The sequence below is a fragment of the Poeciliopsis prolifica genome, unplaced genomic scaffold (genome assembly GCF_027474105.1).
Source record: "Poeciliopsis prolifica strain line A6 unplaced genomic scaffold, Auburn_PproV2 SCAFFOLD044, whole genome shotgun sequence".
In the NCBI taxonomy this organism is placed as follows: Eukaryota; Metazoa; Chordata; class Actinopteri; order Cyprinodontiformes; family Poeciliidae; genus Poeciliopsis; species Poeciliopsis prolifica.
Genome location: NW_026562419.1, coordinates 27,501 through 55,187, shown reverse-complemented (window position 1 = coordinate 55,187; position 27,687 = coordinate 27,501). Strand labels below are relative to the sequence as shown.

Sequence of the window (27,687 nt, the reverse complement as noted above, 5' to 3'; positions counted from 1 at the left end):
GTCCGCCATGTTTCCTGCTTTACAGCCATGGAAACCGGTTAATACCTTTTCCTCCATGGAGGTAGCTTATTCAAGGATTCAGTTTGTTGCTTATTGACACTTTGTTGATTGTCGTCTCAAAATTAGACGAATCACATCACAGTTAAACATCAGTAACATCTGACCTTGTTCCATTGCATAGCATTTTTGTAAACAAGCTTATTTAAATAAGACCTCAGTCTACATTCCTACATCCGAGCCGTCGAGGTAGCTAGTTCAGGGATTTGGTGTCTGGCTCAACACACACAACTGTGACATGGCCGTAAATCGTCTCACCAACCTTTTGGCCAAAGGAAGAACGACGGTCGGCCATGTTTTATGCGCTACTTCTATGAGGTAGAAACTGTTTTCTCAGTGTAATATTTCCCTCCCGTGATTCCACTGATAGCAGCACCGTTTCTGTAGCGCTGTCGGCAAAGTGCAAAGTGCAAAGTGCATTTGTAACGAACCAAAATATTTCCAGAACAAGTTCTGCTCATTCTCCAGAACTCAGTTTCTGGAAACCATAAAACACACAGCAGCTGGAGCTCCAAGTCCAATAGGGACTGAAGACGGGGCAATCTTTGGGGAGGTCATAAGGTCATAAGGTCATAAGGCCTCCTCTAACACAAAATCGGGTCATGATTAAAAAAAATAAAAAAATATTGGGAGTGATTCTGATTGTGGAGTTTTGGTGAATCTATGTCCTGGAGTTTGATGAGCTGAACCTGAAACCTGAACCAGCAGCAGAGTGGAGGGCGAGTCGTCCTGCTGCCAGCAGGAACAAACCCAAACCAACATAAAGTCCAAACCTCCCGCGATCCACCAGCTCTTGGGTTTCCTCCTGAGTCTCAGGAATGGAAGCTGCAAAGAAAGAATCAAGAATAAATCAGTAGCTGCGTCTCCATTGATGTTAAAACTCTGTAAAATGAAATTATGAAAGAAAATTTGCTTTATGGAAACAACCCGATTTGGAAAAAACGCATTTAAGAAGAAGAAGAATTTTCTGTGTCTTAACATTTGACTCATCCACGTTTTTAATGACTTATTGCATGAATAAATTATTCACATGTGATTTTAGTTGTATTTCTTATTCAATGGAAACACTGTATCTGTAAATATTTTCTTTTTTTTAATCTTTTTTCATTTATGAAATATCAAAGACAGTTTGTAATAAACATTTGTAATGAAAATGCAGCTTTTCAGACCCAAAAATAAAGTGGAAAACATAAAAAAGACCAGAAAATAAAGATTAAACCATTTTTATCAGTAAAAACTCACCTCTGACTACAAGCTCCCAGTCTCTATGGTCTCTTCTTCCGTCAATGACGACGTAGCACCGGTACCGACCCGCATCGCTGAGCCTCACTTCAGCCAGGAGACACCGGATCCCTCCATTCCTGACCAGCTGGGGGTCACAGTGCAGTCGACCTTTGAACTCATCATCTGTGAACGTCTCATCTCTGCTGTCGAACCGAGAAATCCTCCTCAGCGGCTCCATGCTCATCAGATCGACGTAGAGCCGGTCAGGCGGCGTGGCGTTCGGATCCGGACGGATTCATTTCAGCGTGACGTTGGAGTTCTCCTCGGCCTCGTAGACGTCCAGAGTTTCATTCACGGTGGGCAGAGATTTTCCTGCAGGAGTCAGAAAGAGACAGAAGCAAGAAATCACAACACAAATCCTCAGAAACACTTTGATGAAGTAGTTTCTGATAATCTGATGCATCATCACACTTCAAATATCCAGATTTGATGTTTCAGACGCTGACGGACGATTTAAAACATTTTTCTCACGAAGCTTCAGGTAAAAGTTTATTTAACGGCTCAGATGAAAAGTTGTGATCAAAACACTGACAGGAAATAGATCCAGTGATATCAGATCTGCTAATTATTCCTAGAAACCTGAGACGTCCTTCATGCTCTGAGTTAAAGTTCAGTTTAAAACATTCAGTCATATTTTCTCACCCAGAGCAGCAGAACTCAGAATCAGAACCAGGAGAGACGAGGAGGTCCGGTTCAGCATTGATGCTCTGTTAGAAATAATAAAACACATTAATTATAGACATTATTTCTACAAGTTATCACATGCAGAGACCAAAACATTTTACTCCAATAGCAGTAGCACTACTTCAACATATTTATACTCCAGTCAGAATAAAATAATGTTTGGTAAAAAGTTACTGATCAAATTATCAATCATTTAATATTTAAAATTACATAATCAGACAAACCAAAACATAAAGATTTGAGGAATTTTTTTATACTTTAAGGAGAAAAATGACAATAATTTATATAACAACAAAATAACAAAATTAAGAATTTATTATTTTTTTCCAAATCAGTTTCTTTCCATAAAAAAACTTATAAAACTTGAACAAAAACTGCAGGTTTGTGTTTAATTCTTGGTTAAAACATGTTTGGTTTTTATTCAGTGGGTAGAAAATCCAGAAATTTGACTCAAGTTTAGAAAAACATGATAATAAAAAAACTCAAGTAAAAGTAAAAAGTAATGAAAACAACTAAGGTACATTTGTTCTAAAAAGTTACTCAAGTTAATGTAACTGAGTAAATGTAACTAGTTACTATTGATCTCTGATCACGTGATGATTACAGATGATCATCATTTCAATATGGCGTCCAGATGAAACACAAAATGGAGGAAAATAAAATGTTTCACTTTGATCAGATCTGCAGACGCTTAATTAGTTTAAAGTTTAGTTTTAGTTTAAAAGTCATGCAGAAAACAGAGAGAAGTTTTAATTATGATAAAACTGTTAAAAACATGTTTGATCAAAGTGAAACTAAACATCTTAGTTCACTGAGTGTTTCTCTAATGATCGCTGTTACACAAACGGACGTTTTTCTGCAAACAAGACGCAGAGAAAATATGAATTTATATCAAATATTTAATAACTAAAAGCTGAAATGACCTTTGAACCGAAACCTTCATGCAAAAAGCAGCGCAGTCATGAAAAATAGGCCCGTATTACAAAAATCAACGCATTCTGCTTTATTTAATCTGTCTAGTCAAAACCTCTACAGAGTTTATTCCGTTTGTTATTAATAGAAAAATATTTTATGCAACAAGAAACAAACTGGAACAGAAACATGAAGAATCGTGATAATATTGCTGCTGAACTTTGTTCCAACTTTAACTAAACCTTCATTTAATGCGTGAATTTTAAAAACTCTTTAAATCTGAAAACATGAATTAAAACTGACCGTTTCAGATGAACCGAGTTGAAGATCAGAGAAAATCTTCCTGAACTTCCTGATTCTGGTTAAGGTATTGTCTTCAGCCCACCTTGTGACGTCATCGTCCTTCCTGTGTCTCTTAAAGGGGCAGACACACGTTCAGCCACCTGTTTATTCCACGGGAACAGTTTCTGTATTTTTGCTGGATTGGTTTTAATCATAACTAATTATTACACGTTGATTTAAAGAAACTTCAGACAAAATGAGCAAATAAACCAACAGAATGTTTCTAACCTACAGAACCATCTGTTGCCACTAGGGGGCAGGATTAGTTTGACCTGGTAAAAATATATGAATAAAGCTGATCTTAAATAAAATGCAGACTTTATTAGATACAAAGCCAACATACTATCATAATATCTGTATTTTAATCAGTAGTAAATACAACATGTAAAAATATGTAAATACAACAAAACAAACAGTTTTTTATTCATTTAAAGACAAACTAGTTTGGTACATTTCCCAGTTTCATAAATTTGACCTGCAGCCCAAATAAAGAGCAGAATGACTCATAATTAGACATTAAAGTGGAAACAAGTAAACAGTGAGAATTTCACTGAGGCTCATTAAATACACAAAAATGAAGAAAAACACATTTAATCAAAATATAAACTTATGCAAAACTAAGTTTAAAGAAACAAGTTTGGATACTTTGAATAAATCACAGTTTTTCTTAATAAAACCTCAATATGTACATTTATAACTTTTACAATCAATGATCCAACACACACTGATTATGAGATCAATAATGAAAAAACAAAACCACACAGGCCTTCATGTTCAAAATTACAAGACTGTTTAAATAATAAATTAGAGCTCTAATTTACTATTTCCATAAAACATTATAAATGGTTCGTCCTTTTAAGGCTCTGTTTCAAGTCCAGTTGAATCCAAAATGCTTCACTCTGCATTCAGTCATTCATCCATTCATACACTGATGGTCAAGCGCGTGCAGAGGGGGGTGCTTTGGGGGCTTGAGTACCTGCCCCTTTGCTCCATGGCCCCAAGTGCCCTTTTGTTTTTTGTTTTTTTTTTTGTTTTTTTTCTTACACATGTACTACAATTATTACTATATTACTATTATTATTATTATTACTTTGCAAGAAAAACAACACAATAACATTGTTACCTTTGACCTTTTGACCGTGACGCACGACGCACTTGCCTCTCGCGCGGTGAGATGAGGCGGCTAACTGCGGAGCTCAAGCTAGCGACGTTCCAGATTACAAAACAGCTTTTGGTGAACTGAAAAAATTTATTTTTGGTGAAAACACTGGAGTCGGCTTGCTACTTGTCAGATAACGGAAAACGTAGAATGTATCGTTTCTCCTTCAGCACGGAGTCGCGGTTTAAGCAGAAATTAAATATAACAAGACAGGCGTCTTAGAGAATATAAGTCTCTAAGTCCGCCTTTCTCTGAATAAACTGAGCGGGAGGAGACAGACAGGTGAGGAAAAGCTGTTCATATCTATCGATCCAGTATTTTTATCGTACAGACATTAGGCTGCTGTTGTTGTGCTATGAGCTAGCTGCTAGCTAATGAGTTTGCTAGCAAAGCAAGGTAACTAAATAGCTTCCCTGTATTGTTAATGACAACATTATTTATGCAATAGGGGCACATCGCCCGAACAAAACCAGAATCATCTCCATAATGGATATATGTCCGATTTTCTCATTTTCTTTGGTGAATTATGTACATTGCATTTATTCTAGTGTTAGCTAAATGTATCTTGAAGGAGAATTTAAATAAAAGTCCAACAAGGACATTCATTTAGAATTAAAAATAATTCATCCTGAACTACCATGATGGATATAATGTATGTAATAATCAAACTGCTTCTGTCCAATAAGCATGTCATTAATGAAGGGTCAAACATAAACTATTATTTGCACACATCAGAAATCTTTGGTTTTGATTTCAGGCTCTGCCAAGGACATCATGTCAGAATCACAAGCAAAACTTTGAATAGCAAGCAAAGATTTCTGATGTGTGCAAATAAGTTTGTTTGTTTTGCAAATAAATTTTTTAAGTCATGAGATAAAAAATTGTGATTTCAGTTTTAAAAAAATTTAGTTAAACTTTTTTTGTTGAAAAAAATGTTACAATTCAAAATGTCTTGATCACAATTTTATATTATTTAATTGAGGTTAGTATTTGAATTGAATAATTGTGAACCAAATTGAACTCCATAGCAGAGGTCTCATTTTCTCTGAAATTAATATTGTTATGCTATGAACTGAAAAACATTTTGGTTTAAACACAAGGGTAAAGAATTGATAGTGTGGTTTATTATAGTGTTCTGATCATAATTCTTTGTTTTGCTTTTTTCAGTTCAAAGATGCCACGTAAAGAGAGACGTCAGAAACAAAAAGAAAGGCAGTGGATTGTTGACCAACTGGGTCAACTGTACCAATCATTCACAGTGAGGTTATTAACATTCTTCAAGACATGACCAACAGAAAACTGTTGCTATGAACAAAAGAGAACAAAAACAGCAAAAAATGCTTAAAAGTTTGAAATATGTTTTTAAACAGTTAAAAGGCAAGAGACTGAAATAAATAAGACTTCACTCAACACAGAGAAGATGAGACAATGAGGAAAAAAAGAAAAGAGAAACTGACAAGAAAAAAAGAAGAGGAAAGATTGAAGAAAATGTACATAGGTACTTACAAATACACTAAAACACAAATAGAGTAGTCTTTTCTCATAGTGACATGCATCAATTAAATTTTTGTTTTTGTTTTTTTCCTGTAGTTCCACGTTAAAGTTTGATGCAGCTGTTTTTCTGAATGGACCGTCTTCATCTCCACTGCAAGTACAGCAACTCAGGCAGATGTTCTTCGATTGTATGTCTCACAATTTTGTAATCTATCATTGTTAATTAAACTCTGAGAGCTGTGTGACTTTGTTCATATTCTGTCCTGAAATGTGATTTGATGTGCCCTTTTTTTTTTTGAGCACCTGCCCCTTTACTAGTCTCTGCACGGCCCTGCTGATGGTGACCAATACTGGATAACAGCCTCTGCTGCCCTGCAGCAATTTGACAGCAGCTGCTGTGGGTTGATGCCACTGGCAGGTGAAGTGCCTTGCTCAAAGACACTAAGAAAGAGGCAGATTTGAACCAACAACATGCTAATTTCAGGACAAACTCCTAACATTGTTGTCACCACTGGTCTCTCTAAACACATGAAGTAAAACAGAATAAATTCATCTGAGTAACAGAACAACAGATCATTGTTTCTGGTTATAGACCAGAAATGATTTAAAACATGAATCTGAAGCAAAGCAATAAACGACTCAAAGTCATTATTAAAATATAATATGTCAAACAGAAAAAGTTCAAACAAAAATGTTCTTTGTCAAAATGTTTGGTTTCTTCTTCTCATTTTCTTCCTAAAACAAAGAATCAATATTATAATTAGAGCCTTTAGAGTTACTATCAGTCCCACAGTGATGATGATGATGATGATGATGATGATGATGGTCCTTCCTCGTCTCTCTGGTTCTGCAGTCACAGTTGGTCTCCTTACCTATGTATAACAGAAAGAGTATGTTTGTATTTACTCTGAGTGTCGGATGATGAATGTTAAAAAGCATCAACATCTCAGATGTTTTTCATTCAAACTAAATAAATTCTAAAATTTCACTTTAAAAATTGATGACTGTCATAAAATGGAGGAATGAGGTAAATAATGTGGGTGAGAGGTTCAGTCTTTCTCATTTCAGAGATAACAAGGACTGGCTTTGATCATCTCTAAACTTAAATGTTTTTAGGAGAATTTAAAGTTTGATCAAAATGCAGAGGTTCTTATCCACCCATTAGTGTCTTCATGCATCGTTACTGCAATGCTCTGCTTTCTGGTTACTGAGGAAAAGTTTTATGGATCTGCAGACGGTTCAAAACGTGGCTGCTTGCATTTTACCAAAACCAGGAAATATGCTCACATTTCTACTTCTGTAATCTTTTCACCGGTTGCTTCAGGTTCAAACAGACTTTAACGTTTTGCTGCTCGTTTATAAGACTTAAAGTTTTCTGATCTTCTGCAGCTTTATGTCCTACTGCATGTCCTCCCATCTTAAGACACTGACCTTTTAAAAAGTCCTAAAACCAGGAAAACATCTGGAGAGAATGTTTTTTCCTTTTGTGCCTCATCATCATGTCTGCTTTCAAGACATCAGACAATCATGTTTTTGAATGATTCTAAGTTAAAGTCACATTTGTTCCCTCTGATTTATGTGTATTAATTTTATACTGTATTTTTAAACTGTTTAATCTGATTTGTTTTGATCTCCTTATTGTTTAACACTTTGAATAATGTTGTCATAATAACTTGTTGTATAAAGTTTGACTTTTTACATATTTAATGTGACAACAGCAGTTTAATAGAGTCTCGGACAAACGAACAACTTACAACTACAAGTTTTAAAAAAAATTTAAAAAACTACACAGCAAGTCATAATAAAATATATAAATATTGGGTTATTCATGTAATAAGAGCATTAAAAATAAGATTCACTGACAGAAATTAAATAAAAACCTTTTGAAGGCTCAAGCTGGGAATCAAATCTCAACTTTTGCATGAATTAAAAAAAAACTTTTCAAGACAAATAATTTATCAAAAGCTGAGTAAACTGAACTACAGAAACATCTTTGGACTTAAGATGTTCTTTAACTTACATGATTCTTGCATCTTTTATTTTAATCTAAAAAAATATTATTAATATGAACGGTTTCCTTCTGGGTTTAAGACATACAATTTTTTATATTATAATTCACAGTTATAAACATGTAACAGTTTTCATACCAAATTGTTGAAGAGACTTTAGATCAAGTGAAAGATTCACTTTGGTTTTGTTTTCCTTGATCCTGTAAAGGTTTTCCTTCAGCTCCATCTCCTGGAGTGACATTTTCTCTGCGATCTATGAAACACAAAACATTTTATTAATAACATCATCTGATTGTTTGATTTCCCAAAGTTACAATATTATTAAGATGACTTGAATAAAAACAGAATTCTGTCATTTTTAGTTTTTATAAAGTACAGTACAAAATAAATTTAAGCATTAAAGTTTTGACTTTTTCTAAAATTGTCTCATTTGTTTCCAGATGTTTGTTGACAAAATAAAACAATCCATAAACCAAAGCATATTACAATAAAATGTACACATGGTCACATTGAACTGAATATTTAATGTATATTCAGATGTCAGATTAAAAGAATATAACTTTAATGAAGGTAGAAGAAATGTCTCTCATTAAGCTCTAATTATAATCTTAAACATGATTTATTAGCTATCAGCTTCTCTGTTGAAGAAAACACAACAAAGAAGAGAAATCTGAGTTTTGTGCAGTAAATAATAGTTTAATTTGTAGCATTTTATGAATGAATGTTGTTGTTTTCTGGCTGTTTCTCTTTAGTGCGTCTGGATCCACAGGTTGGACCCTCTGGTCTAAACCTTCATATCCTGTTCAGGTCAGTGGGAATACTGGTGAGCCATGATGAACCCAGTCAGGTCACCAGTTCATTGCTGCTACATCAATGATCTAATATCTATTCAGTCACATTCAGTCACTAACAAGGAAGTTCAGCTTCCTGGTTTGATGCTCAGCTGTGATGTTCAGTGACTGCAGCAACACAAACACATTCATTCATCTATATGAAGTAACTGCTTAGTTTATCACTGAGCAGGAAAATAAAACAGGAAATAATTAACATAAGTTATTAATCTGGAATTGATCCATTTTCATACCTCCATCATTTCTCCCTCGTTCATGTTGAGAGTTTTTGCTCCAACATGGAAAAACTGTAAACAGTGAATATTTATCTTAACACACAATATAAATGAGGCGACAATATTTAATTCTCCTTATCAGTTTTTAACTGGTAAAAATAATTAATCAACCTGATCAGGCAGAAAAGCTACAATAAACAACAAAGACCAAAAGAGAAAAAAGGAAACTCATAATGGTTTAGTTTCTTGTTTTCTTTTCTTTTCTGTCAAACATCAATAAATACTAATAAATATGTGAAACTTTTCTTATTCATGTTTATCAAGAGTTTTACTTCTATTCACCTTCAGATCAGTTTTTGCAAATGATTAAAAACTATATTTTTCATCAATTGGAAATATGCATGTATGGAGATAATCATTAATTTAACAAAATCCTGCATGACTTAAAAAGACAATGACTGACTTACCTTGCGGTGACGTACAACAAAGAATATCATGATGATGAAGAGTGCTGCTAGAACAGCCCCACCAACAAGAGCACCAATAACTACAGGATCAGGTCCTGTGACAAGAAACAAGGTTAACAATCCGCTTTTGAATATTTTGAATTCAATTTAGCATATTTTAATTTTATTCATGATTTTATTTCATTCACCTCATCATTCAGGTGTCACCATTTACTGCACCACACACACACACACACACACACACACACACACACACACACACCACACACACACACACACACACAGGTCTTCAGGTTTTATCTGCCCAGCTGAACATCAACATGTTATAACAGGAAAAGCCTGAAGATGAATATTCAACCCAATGAGCCTCAATGGCTGCAGGTAACAAAGAAAGTCTGAAACTGAGTCAGAGGGCCACTAACCACTGGTTACCTAGTTAAACATATTTACCTCTAGGAAGAATAAAGTTGCCTTGGCCTCCATTTTCATCTGTTGAATAATCACATTAAGAGTTATAGACATTAATATATTTATCTAGTTTGTCTTAAATGATCTTAATTTTACATAACTCACCAAGTTTTAGAGTAACGTTTCCCTTCCTGGCTTGACTTTGCAGTTTGGGAACAAAGCAAATATAATTCCCTTCATCCTCCTTGGTTACTTTGGTCAATTTGAGGGAAATGTTGCCTTTTTTAAACTCATCAGGGAACATGAAGGTTCGGTTATTGTACTTTGGATCTGAAGCTTCATCATCTTTAGTTTGGCTGCGATGCACATGGATTATTTCATCCTTGAATCTCCATACGATTGTAAATTTGGTCAAATCATATGGAGGCTCCAGATGACATGGCAGAATGACGTCGTCTCCAACCTTTGCATGTATCGGATCATGACCAACAACCTTCACTGGAACTGGAAGAATAAACAAAGATAAAAATAAATAAACACTAATATTCCTGTTTGCTGTTCAGATAACATTCATACTTATTCTCCTGTAGGATTTTTACAATTGTGAAACAATGAATCTATCCCATTAATAGAGGTTTTTCAAAATAAAGGTTTTTTTATTTGTTTATAAATGTAAATCTACTAATTTTTTTATTTACCTCTGTAAAATTACTCATGTTTAACTCATGAAAAATAAAACCAGACATTTTACTGGAGAAAATAGTCAGGACTCCCTTTAACAGTCTTTTACTTGATTTGGTTTTACTTTATTGAAAACTCACCAAACTTGGCAGACGCATCAAACCTTCAGGAAATTTACATATTTTAAGATTGTCACAAAAATCCCAACAGAAACGGTGCAAGAGCGCCACCTAATGTTGCTGCTTTCAATATGTTCAGAAACCCATGACTTGGTCAAGAGTCGAGGTGATTTCCAGTAACATTGTGATCTTAATTTATTTTATTCTTTACTGAAGAAATCCAGGTACTTCTAATTGTTATGTCTGTAGAGAAACTGTCTGTCCATGGGGGGAAACTTTGCATCAGTTCAGGACATGAATGAATATCATCAGATTCAGATTATAATAACTGCAGCAGGTCACTAAACCAAACCAGCCTGGACTGGAGGCTCTGATGCACAGCAGGTTTTGATGCCACTACATTTTATTTGTTGGGAAACATTGAATGAAATGTATCATCTGCTGTTTATTGTCTTCCAGCTGAGCATTTGGTTGTGGAGCGATGGGAACCGTTTCTTCTCCTCAGACTGGTTTTCTGGAGAGCCTGATTGTGGAGGTTCCTCCATCTTCTCAGTTTAAGTGTTCTTTTCTTTAGTGTTAGTATTTAGTTAATGTTTTATATTGATAATATTTATATTGGTTATATCACTTTTTCTTTGGTGGGTTTTGGTATTAAGTTGTTTACTAGATTGGGTGCACACATTTTAGTGAACGCTTGGTTTATTTAGAATATTAATTATTTTGTTTTTGGTTGAGTTGAAGGACTGGCTGGGAGGAGTTGATTGTCTCAAACCAGTAATTGGAACCAACCATCAGGCTGCGGGAAGCAGGGAATTTGATGTGGAAGACTCCTCCTCTCGCCCTATTGACATCTTCCTCTCACTCTATTGTTATAATATTTATGGTGTTAGGTTGTTTTGTTTTATAGTTGTGTTAAAGTAAAATGTTGTGATTTGAATTTATTTATGTTTATGTATTGGTTGTTTTTGTTTGTTCCCCCACCCCTCCTTGTGTGTGTGTGTGTGTGTATATATAGGCTAGCCTTTGTATATAAATTTCCCTGTGTGTTCATTGAGAAGAGTCAGTTAGTTTTGTTTGAGTTGGTATGCTTTAGTTGATTATTTTTGGGCCCATTTTTCTTATATTTCTTTTTGAAATTTGTTGTAAAAAAATCTTTAACTCTTTGAAAAATTAAATAGTTATTTTTTTTATGCCTTTGTCCTTGAGTTTGCTGGTCGGACCATCACAGTTGGTGTCAGAAGTGGGATCCTCCAGTTAAGGACAAAGGTATATTTCTTAATTTTTTCTTTTTTTTGGAAACTAAAAAAAACCCTAAACCATGAGAGGAGCCAGAGGTGGAGGTGGTAAAACCAAGGCAGCTCCATCAGACAAAGAAGCGCAAACAGAGCATGAAGGGTGTGGTGCAGTTTGTGAAGAGGAGGAAGTGGATGAAGAAGGGAAAGAGCCAACCATATCTGACTTGGCAGGAATCCTGCAGACCTACATTGGGCAGCAAAAAGATCGAGAGGCACAGTGGGAGCAAGAAATGTCACGTCAGGATTACAGGTTTAAGGCTCTCCAACACCAGTTCAGTTTATTTCAAGAGGAGTTTCAGGCCCAGTCTTCTGCAGGCCTGAGGCCTATTGTGCAAGACCACGCCTCCTCATCTGTTGGATTGAAGCCTGATGTGGATAGTTCACTTCCAGAACCTGCTCTGTCGGCTGTTAAATCAGGTGATTCAATTTCTACACATTTCTATAAAGAACCAAAACTGCAAAAGCTAAGTGAGGAGGATGATATTGAGCATTTCCTCATAACTTTTGAGAGGATAGCATGTGTTTGCAGATGGCCAAAAAGTGACTGGGCATTTCAATTGATTCCACTATTGACTGGTAAAGCCAGGAGTGCATATGTACATATGGATATGGAGGAATCGATGAACTATGATAATGTTAAAGCTGCTATTTTACAGAAATATGAAATTAACAGCGAGACTTATCGTCAGAGGTTCCGTTCTCTTCATGTGGAACCGAATGAGTCTCCCAAGGAACTTTATGTGAGACTTAAAGAACTGTATGGCAAATGGGTTCAACCCCGAGGTAAGACTGTTGAAGAGATAAATGACGTCATAATTCTTGAACAGTATTTCCGAATGTTGTCCCCAGAACTCCAAGTTTGGATTAAGGAACGAAACCCCAAAAATGCAGCCGAGGCAGTTTCCCTCGCGGATGCCTTTGTGGCCGCCCGTAGGAAGACTCAACCGTGGGCTTTTAGAACTGCAAAAAGGGAGTTTACTCCAACTTCAGGTAACTCCAGTCGAACTGAAAATGTGAGTAAGCAGTTTGGAAAAGAAAAAGGTTTTTCCCCCTGTCAAACAAAAACTTTGAAAAAACCCATCTGCTATCTATGTGGCCAGGAGGGCCACACAAAGCCTATGTGTCCTCAAAATCCTGCAAACCTCTCTCAGATGTGTTTTGTTCCCAGAGAGAACCACGTTTTGAACAGACAAAACCAGCCACTGATGGAGACTACAGTGGAGATAGAGGGGCAAAAGGTCAAAGCCCTGATTGACACAGGAAGCACCCAGACATTGGTACACCGCAGGTATGTCCCACCGCATATTATTTGCACCTCTGAAACCATACCCATCTGCTGTGTCCATGGGGATGAAAAACAATATCCAACAGCAGATATTTACATGAGAGTGCAAGGACATGTTTACCTGTTAAAGGTGGGTGTTATGGATGCATTACCCTTTCCTGTTGTCTTGGGAAATGATCTTCCAATTCTCCCTGACCTAGTGAATGGTTTTAAAATGTGTAATGTTGTATTGACACGATCCCAAGCAAAGACTTTTGGGGAAGATGAGTCCAGTCTAAGAGCCTTGCCATTTTTTGGGGCTGAGATTGAAGAAGGTCAAACTAAAGAACGCAAGTCTCGTGCACAGCGCAAGCGAGAAAAATTCAAACATACCACAGCCCTTCCTGTGTTACCTGAACCTGAGGTGCAGTTAGACTTTGAAATTCCTGATAATATTAGTGAGCTGCAGCACCAGGATGGAAGTCTGACTGACCTTATTAAGAGGGTTGAAGCAGCAGGTGGAGCTGCAGAGGAATTTCATATGCAAAATGGCATCCTCTATAGGAGACATGGAGATGTACAACAACTGGTGTTGCCCAGAAAGGTCAGAAAAACAGTATTAATTTTGGGCCATGCAATTACCTGGGCTGGCCACCTGGGGAAACATAAAACCATAGCCCGAATCCAACGGTGTTTCTACTGGCCTGGATTACACAAAGATGTTGCCAGCTTTTGCAGGAGTTGTCCTCAATGTCAGAAAACATCCACCAGATTTGCAGCGAGAGCTCCTCTTCAACCCCTTCCTATTATAAATACACCATTTGACCGTTTGGGCATGGATGTTGTGGGTCCAGTGGAGAAGAGCAAATCAGGGACTGAGAACCACCCCATATCACCCGCTGGTACCTGGCAATGCAACCATTCCAGTTTGACGTTCATCACATCCCGGGGAAGCTGAACACGACTGCCGACTACCTGTCACGCTGGCCCATGGAGTTTCCAGAAGAGGGGGAGTGTGTGGAGGTTCCTCCATCTTCTCAGTTTAAGTGTTCTTTTCTTTAGTGTTAGTATTTAGTTAATGTTTTATATTGATAATATTTATATTGGTTATATCACTTTTTCTTTGGTGGGTTTTGGTATTAAGTTGTTTACTAGATTGGGTGCACACATTTTAGTAAACGCTTGGTTTATTTAGAATATTAATTATTTTGTTTTTGGTTGAGTTGAAGGACTGGCTGGGAGGAGTTGATTGTCTCAAACCAGTAATTGGAACCAACCATCAGGCTGCGGGAAGCAGGGAATTTGATGTGGAAGACTCCTCCTCTCGCCCTATTGACATCTTCCTCTCACTCTATTGTTATAATATTTATGGTGTTAGGTTGTTTTGTTTTATAGTTGTGTTAAAGTAAAATGTTGTGATTTGAATTTATTTATGTTTATGTATTGGTTGTTTTTGGTTGTTCCCCCACCCCTCCTTGTGTGTGTGTGTGTGTGTAGGCTAGCCTTTGTATATAAATTCCCCTGTGTGTTCATTGTAAAGAGTCAGTTAGTTTTGTTTGAGTTGGTATGCTTTAGTTGATTATTTTTTGGGCCCATTTTTCTTATATTTCTTTTTGAAATTTGTTGTAAAAAAATCTTTAACTCTTTGAAAAATTAAATAGTTATTTTTTTTATGCCTTTGTCCTTGAGTTTGCTGGTCGGACCATCACACTGATAATCATGGAGGCAACCAGCACTGATTACAGATGAACTATTCAGGTACAGGAAAATATCACAGCAGTTTGTCTTTCAGCTGGTCAGATGATGACTCATGGGGAAAACTAATTTACTGTACATGTGAACTCTATCTGAACTTGAATTGTTTTGGTAGCAGTTTCCAAAAACATAATATTAGTTTTGTCCCATATAGTGATAATTTGTTATTGTCAAACCTTTTCTTTAATTTACTGATTTCTATGGAAAGAAGTTGTAAGTTTTCACCAGACTAGAATATTTGTGTCGTCAGCAAATAACACAAATTTAACACATTAGACACTTTGCTTCTGTTGTTTATATACGAATTAAATAAAACTGGTCTCAGTACTGACCCTTGAGGTTCTCCACACAACAAAGTAGTTCTGGACTGGACTTCAATTGTTGGTTACTCTTACCAGACCTGGTCCAATAGAAACGGGTCCAAACCCCCATAATGCTTCAGTTTTAGCACAAACCATAGATTTAGATGTTAGCATTTGTTTGGGAATATTAAAATTTGATTGTTTGGGAGTTTGAATAGCAACACTATTAAATTTGATTGAAATATTTCACAATGGAAAAAAAAATAAAAATTTACATTGTTTAACATTTCAATTTACTTTGTAAAAATGCATAAATACTCTTTATTTTATTGCGGCTAAATCTGGTTCTATGGGTTTTATGCTACAATCTTTGTGTGTCTCACAAAATAGTCAGAAATTATCACTGATTTATTTTAAGTCTGGCCAACTAACCTCTTCCTCCTCTCCCAGGAAAAAACCCACATTAACTTTCTTTGCTGTGAGTAAAAGAACTCAGCGACTCGGACCGTGGTGATCATGGCCCTGAGAAGCTCTGGTCGTCGTCCTTTATTTACATTTCTAACATTTATGCTCTCAAAGCTCAATCACAGCAGTTTTACTGTGGAGGAGGAGCTGAAGCCAAGAGCAAGGAAAAGGTATGAGCAGCACGTACAAGATGGTGATTGTCAGCACTAAGAGCCTTCTCCTGACTCTGGTTGGTTGAGTTTTATTTGCTTACAGATGAACATAGAAGTGCTGCATGTTTTGCTCTCAGCAGAAAATCCACTGAACCCTTTACTTTCATCAGCCTGTGGAAATGTGTTGTTACATCAGTCCAGTCCTTTACATGGCCGTACTCAGGATGAATCTAAAGGGGCCAGTGGCCCCATAGACTGGAACTGGCCCAAGTATTGAAGACACTAAATATGTTTCTACTGATGATATAAGCTGGCACAGAAACTGTAGATAATTTATCCCTTGTACCAATTTAAGTTTTACCTTCACAGTTTCACTTTAATAATGAAATAAAATTAAGATGTTGCACTTTTGACTTCAGCAGAATTATAATAGAATTTTATTGCAGCTAAATCTGATTCTATGGGTTTTATGCTACAATCAGTTTTCATCTATTAGATCAGGTGGATTTGGTCTAGAATCATCACTCTATGCTGAGGTCGACCTTCTGACCTCTGGTGCTTTGAGATGTTGTTGAATGCTGGAGTTGTAGGGAGCCGTTTTGTCCACCAGAGGGAGCCATGAGGAGTCTTCTGGAGGAGGGTCCCTGTGCATTATTGGCCTCATCAACGCCTGCATAAGAGGAGCGGGTGGCCGGTTCTCCAGTGCCTGAGTGTTTACCGATTTTCATACTCTGAGCCCTCTGAGTCTATTTATCTGAGAATTGGTTCATGTTCCCAGCTGATTCAAGTTTTTGTTATCTTCTCTGACCTCTTGCAGGTTTTCTCTCATCGAGTTGCCTGCTGACCTCAGATCCAAACCTAGGATCCTCTGTTGTTGATTTTCCAGCACAGAATCTGGAAAAGATCCGCTCTGGGCCCCACTGACTGCCAGCCCGCTCTCCAACGTGAGATCAGTCACCCCTGATCCCTTCGGCCCTCAAAACCCGGACTGCATCCTCCTCGAGCGCAAAGACCCAGGGTCCAGCATCCCAACCTTTCCCTCCCTGGCGGATTCTCTCCAGCCCGTTCCAGTTCTCATTTCACCTGTTCCCACTATCCACTGACTTCTTTTTCATTCATTCAATCATTTATTTTATTTTGGTAAACTGTCCACATCACCAGAAACAACAAAGAAATAACAATAAACAGTAAATAACCCACAATTTACCAAAAAAGGAAGAGGCTGAAGCAAAGCTTATTCTTGCCTATTTTTTTTACCCTATAACCTACCAGGATATTTTCACAATACATATATAAATCTAAATAATACATACATAAATCTAAATAAATGATAAGATTTTATCATTTTACATCTTAAAGCTCTTTTAAAGTTTACTAAAAAAGAATATAACTTAAATTCATCATTCATTTCATTCCACAATTTCACACCAATAACTGAAATACATCTAGACTTTATCTGGCTCTTCTCTTTTGCACATTCAAATATAAACAAACCTCGCAAATTATATTTATTCTCTCTTAACTTAAATAATTTCTGAATACCTGAAGGAAGACTTTTGTTCAATGCTTTAAACATTACTTCCAGTATTTTTATATAGACAATATCTTTAAATTTTAAAATATTACTTTGACTAAAAAGAATATCCATTGGTTCCCGGTATCCCACTTTATTAATAAGCCTTACAGCTTTTTTTGCAGCTTAACTAATATTTCAATAATTGTTTTACTTGCATTTCCCCAGATTTGTGAGCAATAAGACAAAAAGACACTTCTCATCTCCCCAGCCCTCAGATCACAGAAGATCCAGATCCAGTGGTCCCAGAGAGACATCCTCAAACCCCATCAACTATCCTGTCATAAAATAAATGTTTATTTATCTGATTCCTCCCTCTCTAATCTGTGTTCTGCATGTGGGCTAAGCGAGTTGCATCCAACACGACAGATGTGATCAAACATGAGCTTTAATAAAGAAAAGTCAAAGCATTTCACTAATAAATAGTTTCCACTTATAAGAAAGTAAAATAAACCCCAAATAACTCACCAGAAACGCTGAGTCGACATCTTCCAGAGTTGACTCCATCTTCAGTTTTCACGTCACACTGATACAGACCAGAGTCTTCAGTCCTCAGTCTGGACACATGGAGTCTGATTCGTCCTTCTCTGAGGACGTCTTTGTCGCTCTGGACTCGTCCTGAAAACTGATCATCCTGAGACTCTGGAATCTCAACACCTTCATGAACCTGATAGAGAACTCGCGGTTTATCAGGAGCCAACAAGCTGCAGACGATGAACAGTTGCTTCCATGTTCCCTGAGTCTTGGTGGTGAAGGTCCACTCCAGAGTGATGCTCTGCTTCTCCTCTGCCTGATAGCTGCTCTGTGTCACATTCACTACAAATGTTGCTGCTGAGGAGACAGAGAGGGAAAGAGAGGAGCAGACACACTGAGAACTGGAACATGGGAGTCTTTCAGCTCCATCTAGAGAGCTTTCTGTCACAAAGACAAGATGGAGACTGACCACAGAGACATGAGCTGAGGATGAGGAGCAGCAGGATGCTGGACATCATCTTCATCCTGAGAGAGGAAGAGGAGGAGAGACAGCTGAACATCAGGAACATCATCACTAACAATATGAGGAACAACTGGGTCTATGGTGAAGGTTGAATAAAAGCTGTTTAGAAAGAGATCATTACTTCCACCTTGTGGTTATAAACTCATACAGCAACTCTCAGTCAACAGGATTGTTTTCATTCTCTGCAGCTGCTGAATCTTTAATTATAAAACTTTTGGAGTTAAATCCTTTTCTTATAATCATGAAACATCAGTGAGTAAGTTTTACTTTTTTTACTGCTAAATAATGAAAAGCATATTTAATCAATGACAATGTACAAGTATTGCATCACTTGTCAATTTTATTGTTAGATACATTTTATATAGATTCATCACAGAGTTTTATTCTGTAATTCTTCTTGCAACATTAATTATAATTTACAGTCAATTAGAAAATTGCATCAGATCAATTTATGCTAAACAGAGATTTCAGATTTCTGAGAAATCTGTTAATTTCTAAATAGTTTCACTCTGGAGACTTAAGGACTTGATACATGAATTAAATATAAACTTTACTTTAATCTGAAAAAAGGACTTCTCCAACTCTTATGAAGGAGTGAACTGAGTTGCTCTGAATCCAGACTCAGGTTTCTCCTTCTGAGTGGCTTTTTAACAAGGCTGCAGTTATCCCTGCTGCAATGTGATTTAGCACAGCTTTTCCTTCCACTAAACTTTTTGTTGTGGACAGGTGTAGTGAGGATCACGTGATGTTGTTGGTGATTATAGATCAGCTGTTGCTCACCTGGGTGATTTTAGTGAGTGGGTGATGGGGGAAGGTTTACTTTTTGCTGACCGCATCCATTTAGCACATTTTGTCTTTATTCACTGTTTTTTCTACGGATCCGTTTTTATGCTGTGTGGACACTGTGAAGTTTTGGATATTGACAAAATAAATAACTTAAATGCAACTTGGATGCTCTTTTGATCAGCTGGCGCGTCAACAAAGATTCCCCTATTCAGCCGCTCGGCGACCTGGTTTGGCAGTCGCTAATATTTGTCAGCAAAAACGTAAAAAAAACAGCGATAGAAACAACAACGGAGTTTGTCTCACAGCTGGACGCCAACGCGAGCCCACGCCACCTCCACGGCGCCCGCGAAAGAGAATCGTTTGACAGGGAAGTAGAAGACAACAGTGGTATGTAACCCAAATGTTTGGTGCTGCGTAAAGCTTTTAATCGCAGTTTGGTTCTGCCACATGAAGCTGTTGTGGTGACACGCCCCCCCGCTACGTTTTGCTGTGGGAATGCCGAACCTTGGTGTGCGAGTGTGTGCTGTGGCTCTGCGTGCGTTCAATAAAGTTTAAGGACGTTTCTGAAAGTTTCCTTTATTTGGATAAAAATGAGTGGATTATCTGTTGTCGAGAAACCTGATAAGGATAAAAGAACGATCGTTCTCACTGAGAAAGCTCTCGCAAATAAAATTGAAACTCTCCAAACAGAGCGGAAAAAGCATGTGAAGAAATGAAAAGTGTAACTTCATCTCTGAAAGAGCTAATGCAAGATGATAAGAATTATTCACAAGTAAAATTACTGCTGGATGAGTTGACCCACTTGTTTAAAGATGTCATTGTATTGCATGAATCCTTGATGCCTTTAATTCCTCCTGATGAGAAAGATAAACAGAATGCATGGTTTTCAAGTATCACTGAATACAACCAAGGATTTATTGAGGATGTTGAATTATGGCTTTCTGAAATAAAGAAATGTTCAAGCAGACCATCCTCTGACATTAAACTGTCACAGGAAACTCCATCAGGAGAAGTGGAGGTTCAAGAACAAATGGAGCCTCAGTTGTCTGCCAATCTCCAGCATGACATTCAAGATGATGTGTTGCCATCTGACAGTGTTTCAAATCAAGGAAGCAGGTCTAGCTCCAAAGTATCTTCAACTTCATCTGCACGTCTCAGAGCAGAAGCTGAAATGGCAGCTTTGCTCGCGCGTCAAAATATGCTCAAAGTAAAACATGCTCTTGAAGAACAAGAGGAGCAACTTAGGAAAAGGAAAGAACAGCTTCAACTTGAAGCAGAAATAGCTGCAACTGCTGCAAAAGTAAATGTGTTGAAAACTGGATCTGCAGTGCAAAGCTCAGCTTCACAGAAATCTAATGGTATGGAATCCTATTTTAAAACAAAGAAAATGCTGTTGAAACTCTTAATGCTAAAATGTTTGTTCCACAGACAAAGAGAAATGCAGTTAATGAAAATGCAGAGCTTCAAATAAAAACAGTGCAACAAAATGTGACAAAGAAAAGGTTTGCACCTTCTTGTTTTGGACCTACTCGTCCTTTAAGCGGAACATTATCAAATATGCCGCTGCAGCAAGTTGCCCAATCAGCAACCAATGAAAATCTGTTATCCATTATGGAGAAACAAAATGAATTAACTTGCATGTTGGTTCGTCAACAAAGTCTGTCTTCGCTACCCAAAAGAGAAATTCAACCCTTTGATGGCGATCCACTTCATTTTCAGGCCTTTATGCGCTCATTTGAACAGGTCATTGAATCAAAGACTGATGATCCTGACGATTGCCTGCATTACCTCGCACAGTACACCAGGGGGCAGCCCAATGAACTTGTCAAAAGCTGTCAACATATGTCTGATGGTGGTGGATATGTAAAGGCAAAGACTATGCTATATGAGCATTTTGGAGATGGATATGTTATTGCATCTGCTTACCTGAATAAAGTTCATTCGTGGCCATTGATTAAATCAGAAGATGGAAAATCTCTTCAGGCATACTGTTTGTTCTTACGTGAGTGTTGTAATGCAATGGAGGATCTTCATTATCTTTCTGAATTAAATACCCTGCTAATATGCTTGCTGTGATTAAAAGATTGCCATATAAATTGAAAGATAAATGGCGAACAGTAGCATGTGACATTCAGGAGAAGCAGCATCAAAGAGCAACATTTTTTGACATTGTTTGCTTTATTGAGCGTCAAGTCAAAATTACTACAGATCCTGTCTTTGGAAAGTTAAGTGATGCTCCATTAATAAATTCATCAGCTAAGAGCACAGATGGAGGGAAACGTTTTTCTCGTCCAAGAACTTCAGGAAGTAGTTTTGGCATCACTACCTCTGCTGTTGAGAGAAATAATCCATCAGAGGCTCAAGACCATCACACTGATGTGAAGATTTGTTTGTTTTGCAAAGGTGGACACAAACTGGAGTTATGCTCTCTTTTTGAAAGGAAACCTCATAATGAGAAGATTTTATTTCTTAAGAGAAATGGCGTTTGTTTTGGTTGCCTGTGTACAGGGCACATCAGTAAAGAATGTAGAAAACGCCTTTCATGTAAAATCTGTGGTTTCAGACATGCAAGCATACTCCATATTCACAATAACAATAAGAATGAAGTTCAACTCGTTGCTGAAGGAGCGAAATCTCCTGACACAGTTCAGACGAGTGGTCTTACTGGGGCTGGTGGACAGGACTGCAAGCTTGCTATTGTACCAGTCAAGGTGAAATCAAAGAAAGGTCAACGGATACTGGAAACGTATGCCTTTTTGGACCAAGGGAGTTCAGCATCCTTTTGTACAGTGGGTCTTTTGAATAAGCTGAATCTCATTGGGAGAAAAACAAAGATTCTCTTGCGCACCATGGGACAAGAGAAAGTTGTGGACAGTTTCATTGTACCTGAACTTGAAATTGCTGGATTGGACAGTGACATGTATTATGACATGCCTGACCTCTTTACTCAGCACAAAATGCCTGTAGATTTGAGTAATATTCCGAAGCAACAAGATCTGGCTAATTGGCCACATCTGAAGTGTGTTCATTTGCCCGAAATCAAAGCACAGGTGGAGCTTTTGATTGGCATGAACATGCCCAGAGCTCTAGAACCATTGGAGGTCATCGGGAGCAAAGGTAATGGACCTTTTGCCATTAAAACTGTGCTCGGCTGGACAGTGAATAGTCCAATTGAACGAGAATGTTGGGAAAGAACAAGTTGTATGTCAACTGTCACCATGAATAGAATTTCTGCTGTTACATTGGATAACCTATGGAAGCAACAATTCAAGATAGATTTTCCTGAGAACAACCATGATGAGCAGATGGGGCTGTCAAAGGAAGATTCTAAGTTTCTAGAGTTGGCCAGCAAAACAGTAACCTTGTGTGATGGACACTACAATATTGCCTTGCCTTTGAGAGATCAAGACATAAGAATGCCTGATAACCGTGCAATTGCTGAACAACGTGCCTTAAGTTTAAAGAAAAGGTTAATCAGAGATAAAGACTTCCACAAGGACTATATTGTCTTTATGAAAGACCTTTTATCTAAAGGTTATGCCAAAAAAGTGCCAACCACAGACTTGGGGCGCAATGATGGAAAGGTTTGGTATATCCCTCACCATGGGGTGTACCATCCTACCAAAGGAAAGTTTTCGGGTCGTCTTTGACTGTGCTGCATCATTCCAGGGCTTTTCTCTCAATGCACAGCTCCTGAGTGGTCCCGATTAACAAATAGCCTGGTTGGAGTGCTGACGAGGTTCAGAAAAGAGCCTGTCGTTTTGACGTCTGATATTGAAGCCATGTTCCATCAAGTGCGTGTGCCAGAGAAAGATGCTGACCTGTTGAGGTTTCTCTGGTGGCCTGATGGTGATCTCAATCAGAGCATGCAGGAGTACCGCATGAGCGTTCACTTATTTGGAGCAACATCATCTCCGAGTTGTGCTAACTATGCCTTGCGGAAATGTGCAGAAGACAACAATGCAGATTTCAGCCAGCAGGTGATTGATACCATTCTGTATAATTTCTATGTGGATGACTGCCTTGTTTCAATAGGCACTGAAGAGGAAGCCATATCTCTTTACTCAGACCTCAAACTCATCTGCGCCAAAGGCGGTTTCCACTTAACAAAGTGGATAAGTAATAGCCGTAGCGTCTTGGCAGTAATACCTGAGGAGGAAAGAGCCAATGAGGTTAAAAACTTAGATCTGGATTGTGACATCTTGCCTGTTGAACGAGCATTGGGAGTATGGTGGTGTCTGCAGTCAGATGCGTTTAAGTTCTGCATATCCATCCCAAACAGACCATTGACCCGAAGAGGGATCCTTTCCACTGTTAGCACCTTTTATGACCCTCTGGGATTCGTAGCTCCTGTCATTTTTGTAGCTAAAAGAATCCTTCAAGACCTGTGTCAGAAGGGAATAGGATGGGATGATGTTATTCCATCAGTGGTTGCTCAAGAGTGGAAAAGTTGGATGGAAGAATTGCATCTGTTGGACAGCATCAGCATCAAAAGATGTTTGAAATCTGCTGATTTTGGGAAAGCGATCACTGCTCAATTACACCATTTCGCAGATGCGAGTGAGAAGGGCTATGGTGCTGTTACCTACCTGTTATTGCAGAACAGTTTCTCCCAAATGCACAGTTCCTTCATAATGGGGAAGTCCAGGGTAGCACCCTTAAAACCAGTCACGATTCCTCGTATGGAATTGACTGCGGCTGTGTTGGCAGTTCGCATGGACATACTGTGGAAAAGAGAACTAAGGCTACCTCTCCTAGATTCAGTGTTTTGGACAGACAGCACCTCTGTATTGAAATATCTCAATAACAAGACTTCCAGGTTCCGTGTTTTTGTGGCAAACCGAGTGTCAGAGATTCTCAGCGCTTCTGGTGTCTCCCAATGGAGATATGTGGACACAAAAAATAATCCTGCAGACATTGCTTCCAGGGGCATGAAGGTAGAGCCTTTTCTACATGACACTACATGGTTATCTGGTCCTGCATTTCTTACACAGCCAGAGACAGATTGGCCTGTAAACCCAGAGAACTTACAGGAACTTCCACATGAAGACCCTGAAGTTAAAGTATCTGCTTCTGTCGGTGTGTTCCCCAGACAAGATGACGATCATCCTCTGACCTTTTTGATTCGTCGTGCTTCATCGTGGACTCGTCTTGTCAGAGTGATGGGTTGGATTTTGAGATTTAAAACATTGCTTTTGCATCACAAAAGAGAAAAGACATATTTTCCATCTGCATCTGAAACAACCCAGTCTGAAGCTGCTCATCATAGGGTTGAGCTACATACTGGCTTTCTTTCATTGGGAGAGATTGAGGATGCTGAGATGCAGATAATCAAGTTCTGCCAGAAGGAAAAATATTCTGAAGAGATCTCCTGTCTCCAAAAGGGAGAGAATGTTAAACGAAGCAGTCACATATATAAGTTAAATCCTGTGCTGGTGGATGATGTGCTGCGTGTTGGAGGACGTCTCAGTAAGGCTGCCATGTCTGAAGATTCTAAACATCCTATCATTGTAGCTAAAGATCTTCACATTGCTTATCTTATTCTCCAATATATTCATAAAGAGGTGGGTCATGGAGGTAGGAACTTCATGCTCTCAAAGCTTCATCAGAAATATTGGATTCCTGGTGCTGGTACATTGATTAGAAAGATCATGTCAAGGTGTGTGATCTGCAGACGGCTTTGTGGAGCTGCAGGCCAGCAACAAATGGCTGACTTGCCTGAAAGCAGAGTGACCCCTGAGAAACCCGCCTTTAGTTTTGTTGGAGTAGATTATTTTGGTCCATTTGAAGTGAAGCGTGGAAGAAGTCTTGTGAAGAAATATGGAGTTATCTTCACATGTTTGGCGATAAGAGCAGTACACATCGAGGTTGCTTCATCTCTCGACACAGACTCTTTTATTAACGCCTTACGACGTTTCATTGCAAGGAGAGGCCAAGTACAAGAACTGCGGTCCGATAATGGTACCAACCTTGTGGCTGCAGAGCGAGAACTGAGACGAGCTATTGAAAATTGGAATCAGGAAAAGATCTCTGATATGTTGTCGCTGAAGGGAGTGAAATGGATCTTCAATCCTCCAACTGGGTCGCACCATGGTGGAGCATGGGAGAGATTGATTCGTTCCATCAGAAAGGTTCTTACTTCCACTTTGCAAATACAGCATTTGGACGAGGAAGGTCTGCAAACTGTTCTTTGTGAAGTGGAGTCAATCCTCAATAGTAGACCTATTACATTGGAATCCACCGATCCAAATGATCTGGAAGCTCTAACACCGAACCATCTTCTCCTACTCAAGTCTAACCCAAGTTTTCCACCAGGTTTATTCCAGAAAGAGGATGTTTATGCAAGGAAACGATGGAGACAGGTCCAATACATATCTGATCTGTTCTGGAAAAGATGGATTAAAGAATATCTGCCTCAACTTCAACAGCGCCAAAAGTGGATGAAGATTAGACGCAACTTTGTTGCTGGAGATGTGGTTCTTATAATGGATGACTCTGCACCTCGTGGTTCCTGGATCATCGGCAGAATCACAAAAACTGTGCCAGACAAAAATGGACTTGTACGTCAGGTCTGGATTAAGACTCCAACCAGCCACTTATGCAGACCCATCACAAAGATATGCCTTCTTCAGGAGACTTCCGACCAATGAAGACAATGCATTCGACCGACCTCTTGACATGACCTTTTGACTTGACTTTACCACAACTAGATGTACATCGCAGACTGACTATATTTAGGCTAAGTGCTGGTAACCTCTGGCCTATGACTGACCGATTGACTATGGATGGACTATTTTGTAAAAAAAAAAAAAAAAAGGGAAAAAGACTGTTTTGACTATTGAAAATGACTTTCATGGACTATTTGAATGTAATGTCTCAATGTGAGTCTTGATGTCGTGTATATCTTAGGTAATGGTGTTGAATGAGTAATTATTACTGTGTAATGATGTAATAATTAGGGGCTGGAATGTTGTGGACAGGTGTAGTGAGGATCACGTGATGTTGTTGGTGATTATAGATCAGCTGTTGCTCACCTGGGTGATTTTAGTGAGTGGGTGATGGGGGAAGGTTTACTTTTTGCTGACCGCATCCATTTAGCACATTTTGTCTTTATTCACTGTTTTTTCTACGGATCCGTTTTTATGCTGTGTGGACACTGTGAAGTTTTGGATATTGACAAAATAAATAAACTTAAATGCAACTTGGATTGCTCTTTTGATCAGCTGGCGCGTCAACAAAGATTCCCCTATTCAGCCGCTCGGCGACCTGGTTTGGCAGTCGCTAATACTTTTGATAAACGCTCTGAACAACCAGCTTCTTACAGAATAACTTTTCTTTCTATATATAGAGAGAGAGATAAATAAACATCTCATTATGCAGAGTCAACATGTTTTCTATTCTTCTTCTAAATGATCTCAGACTGAGAAACTGAGAGACTCAGGAAACCTTTGCATCTGTTTAGAGAAAATTCACTGATTAGTGTCACACCATGATTTTCTAATATTTTACAATATATTCTACAATAATAAAATTTCCAGAGACACTGGATGTTGAGTTTATTATCTGTAAACCATAATAAATGTAAAAACTAAGGGCTTAGAATATTTGACTAAATCTACATAATGTATGTTAGTTTCACTTTCTAGAATTAGTGATGAAAACTATTTACAAAATTACATTTTTTTGTGCTCTTATTTATTTCTACAATGTAATAAATAGAAAATATGAACCCAGATATCCTGTCCTTACACAAATGCTGTAATGCTCGAGATAGACAGCGAACAAAAATGAAAAAACTTAAAAACTCCAAATGTCGAGTCGTCTGAACATTTATTACTCCTTTTTCTTCTTTGTAAAAAGAAAGATATTCAAGATTTGAACAAGCTGTCGTTCAGCCACGTTGCACATCAGAAAAAAAATGCTGGATAGACTGAACTAAACAAAACAAAACCTAACTCTAATACTACCACAAGGGGGCGGCAAGACAACAGAAAATAGGACTCTTAGTGATCGTTTAGTATTACAATACACAGTTGTTGCTGAGAAAACATTCATTTAATGTCTCAACACACATTTAATCCCATTCATTTAGTTATAACTGTGTTTAATGGATATAGCCTATTCAATTATTTTGGAGCCTGGGATTTCAGTTTCTATGTAGTAGAACTGCTGGGAGGAAACTGATTGTAATTTGAGCTTTGGGTGAAGTCAGGCAGTCAGTCAGTCAGTCAGGTTTTAACTCCACCCCCAGTTGGAACAACTACCACAAAGACGAGATGGTTCCTGTTTCTGAACCTTTGTCATTCTTCAGTGTTGGACGCTTATATCTTGAGAAATAGTTTTGTTGTAAATTACATCTGGATAAACAAATGTTAGGCAAATTGTATTATTATTAATCAAATATTTGTTATTCTTA

At 37.9% G+C, this 27,687-nt stretch overlaps 1 protein-coding gene across 1 annotated transcript in view; it reads right to left on the bottom strand.

Moving 5' to 3' along the window:
• LOC129376714 (uncharacterized) overlaps positions 1-27,687 on the bottom strand; it is a 92,861-nt gene that overhangs the window by 63,467 nt on the left and 1,707 nt on the right. The window contains exons 2-3 of the mRNA XM_055056301.1: positions 18,432-18,487; positions 17,957-18,319 (exon numbers count right to left, since the gene is read on the bottom strand). Coding sequence (XP_054912276.1) covers positions 17,957-18,319; positions 18,432-18,486 — 418 coding nt within the window. The 5' untranslated portion in view covers position 18,487. The remainder of the gene's footprint in view (positions 1-17,956; positions 18,320-18,431; positions 18,488-27,687) is intronic.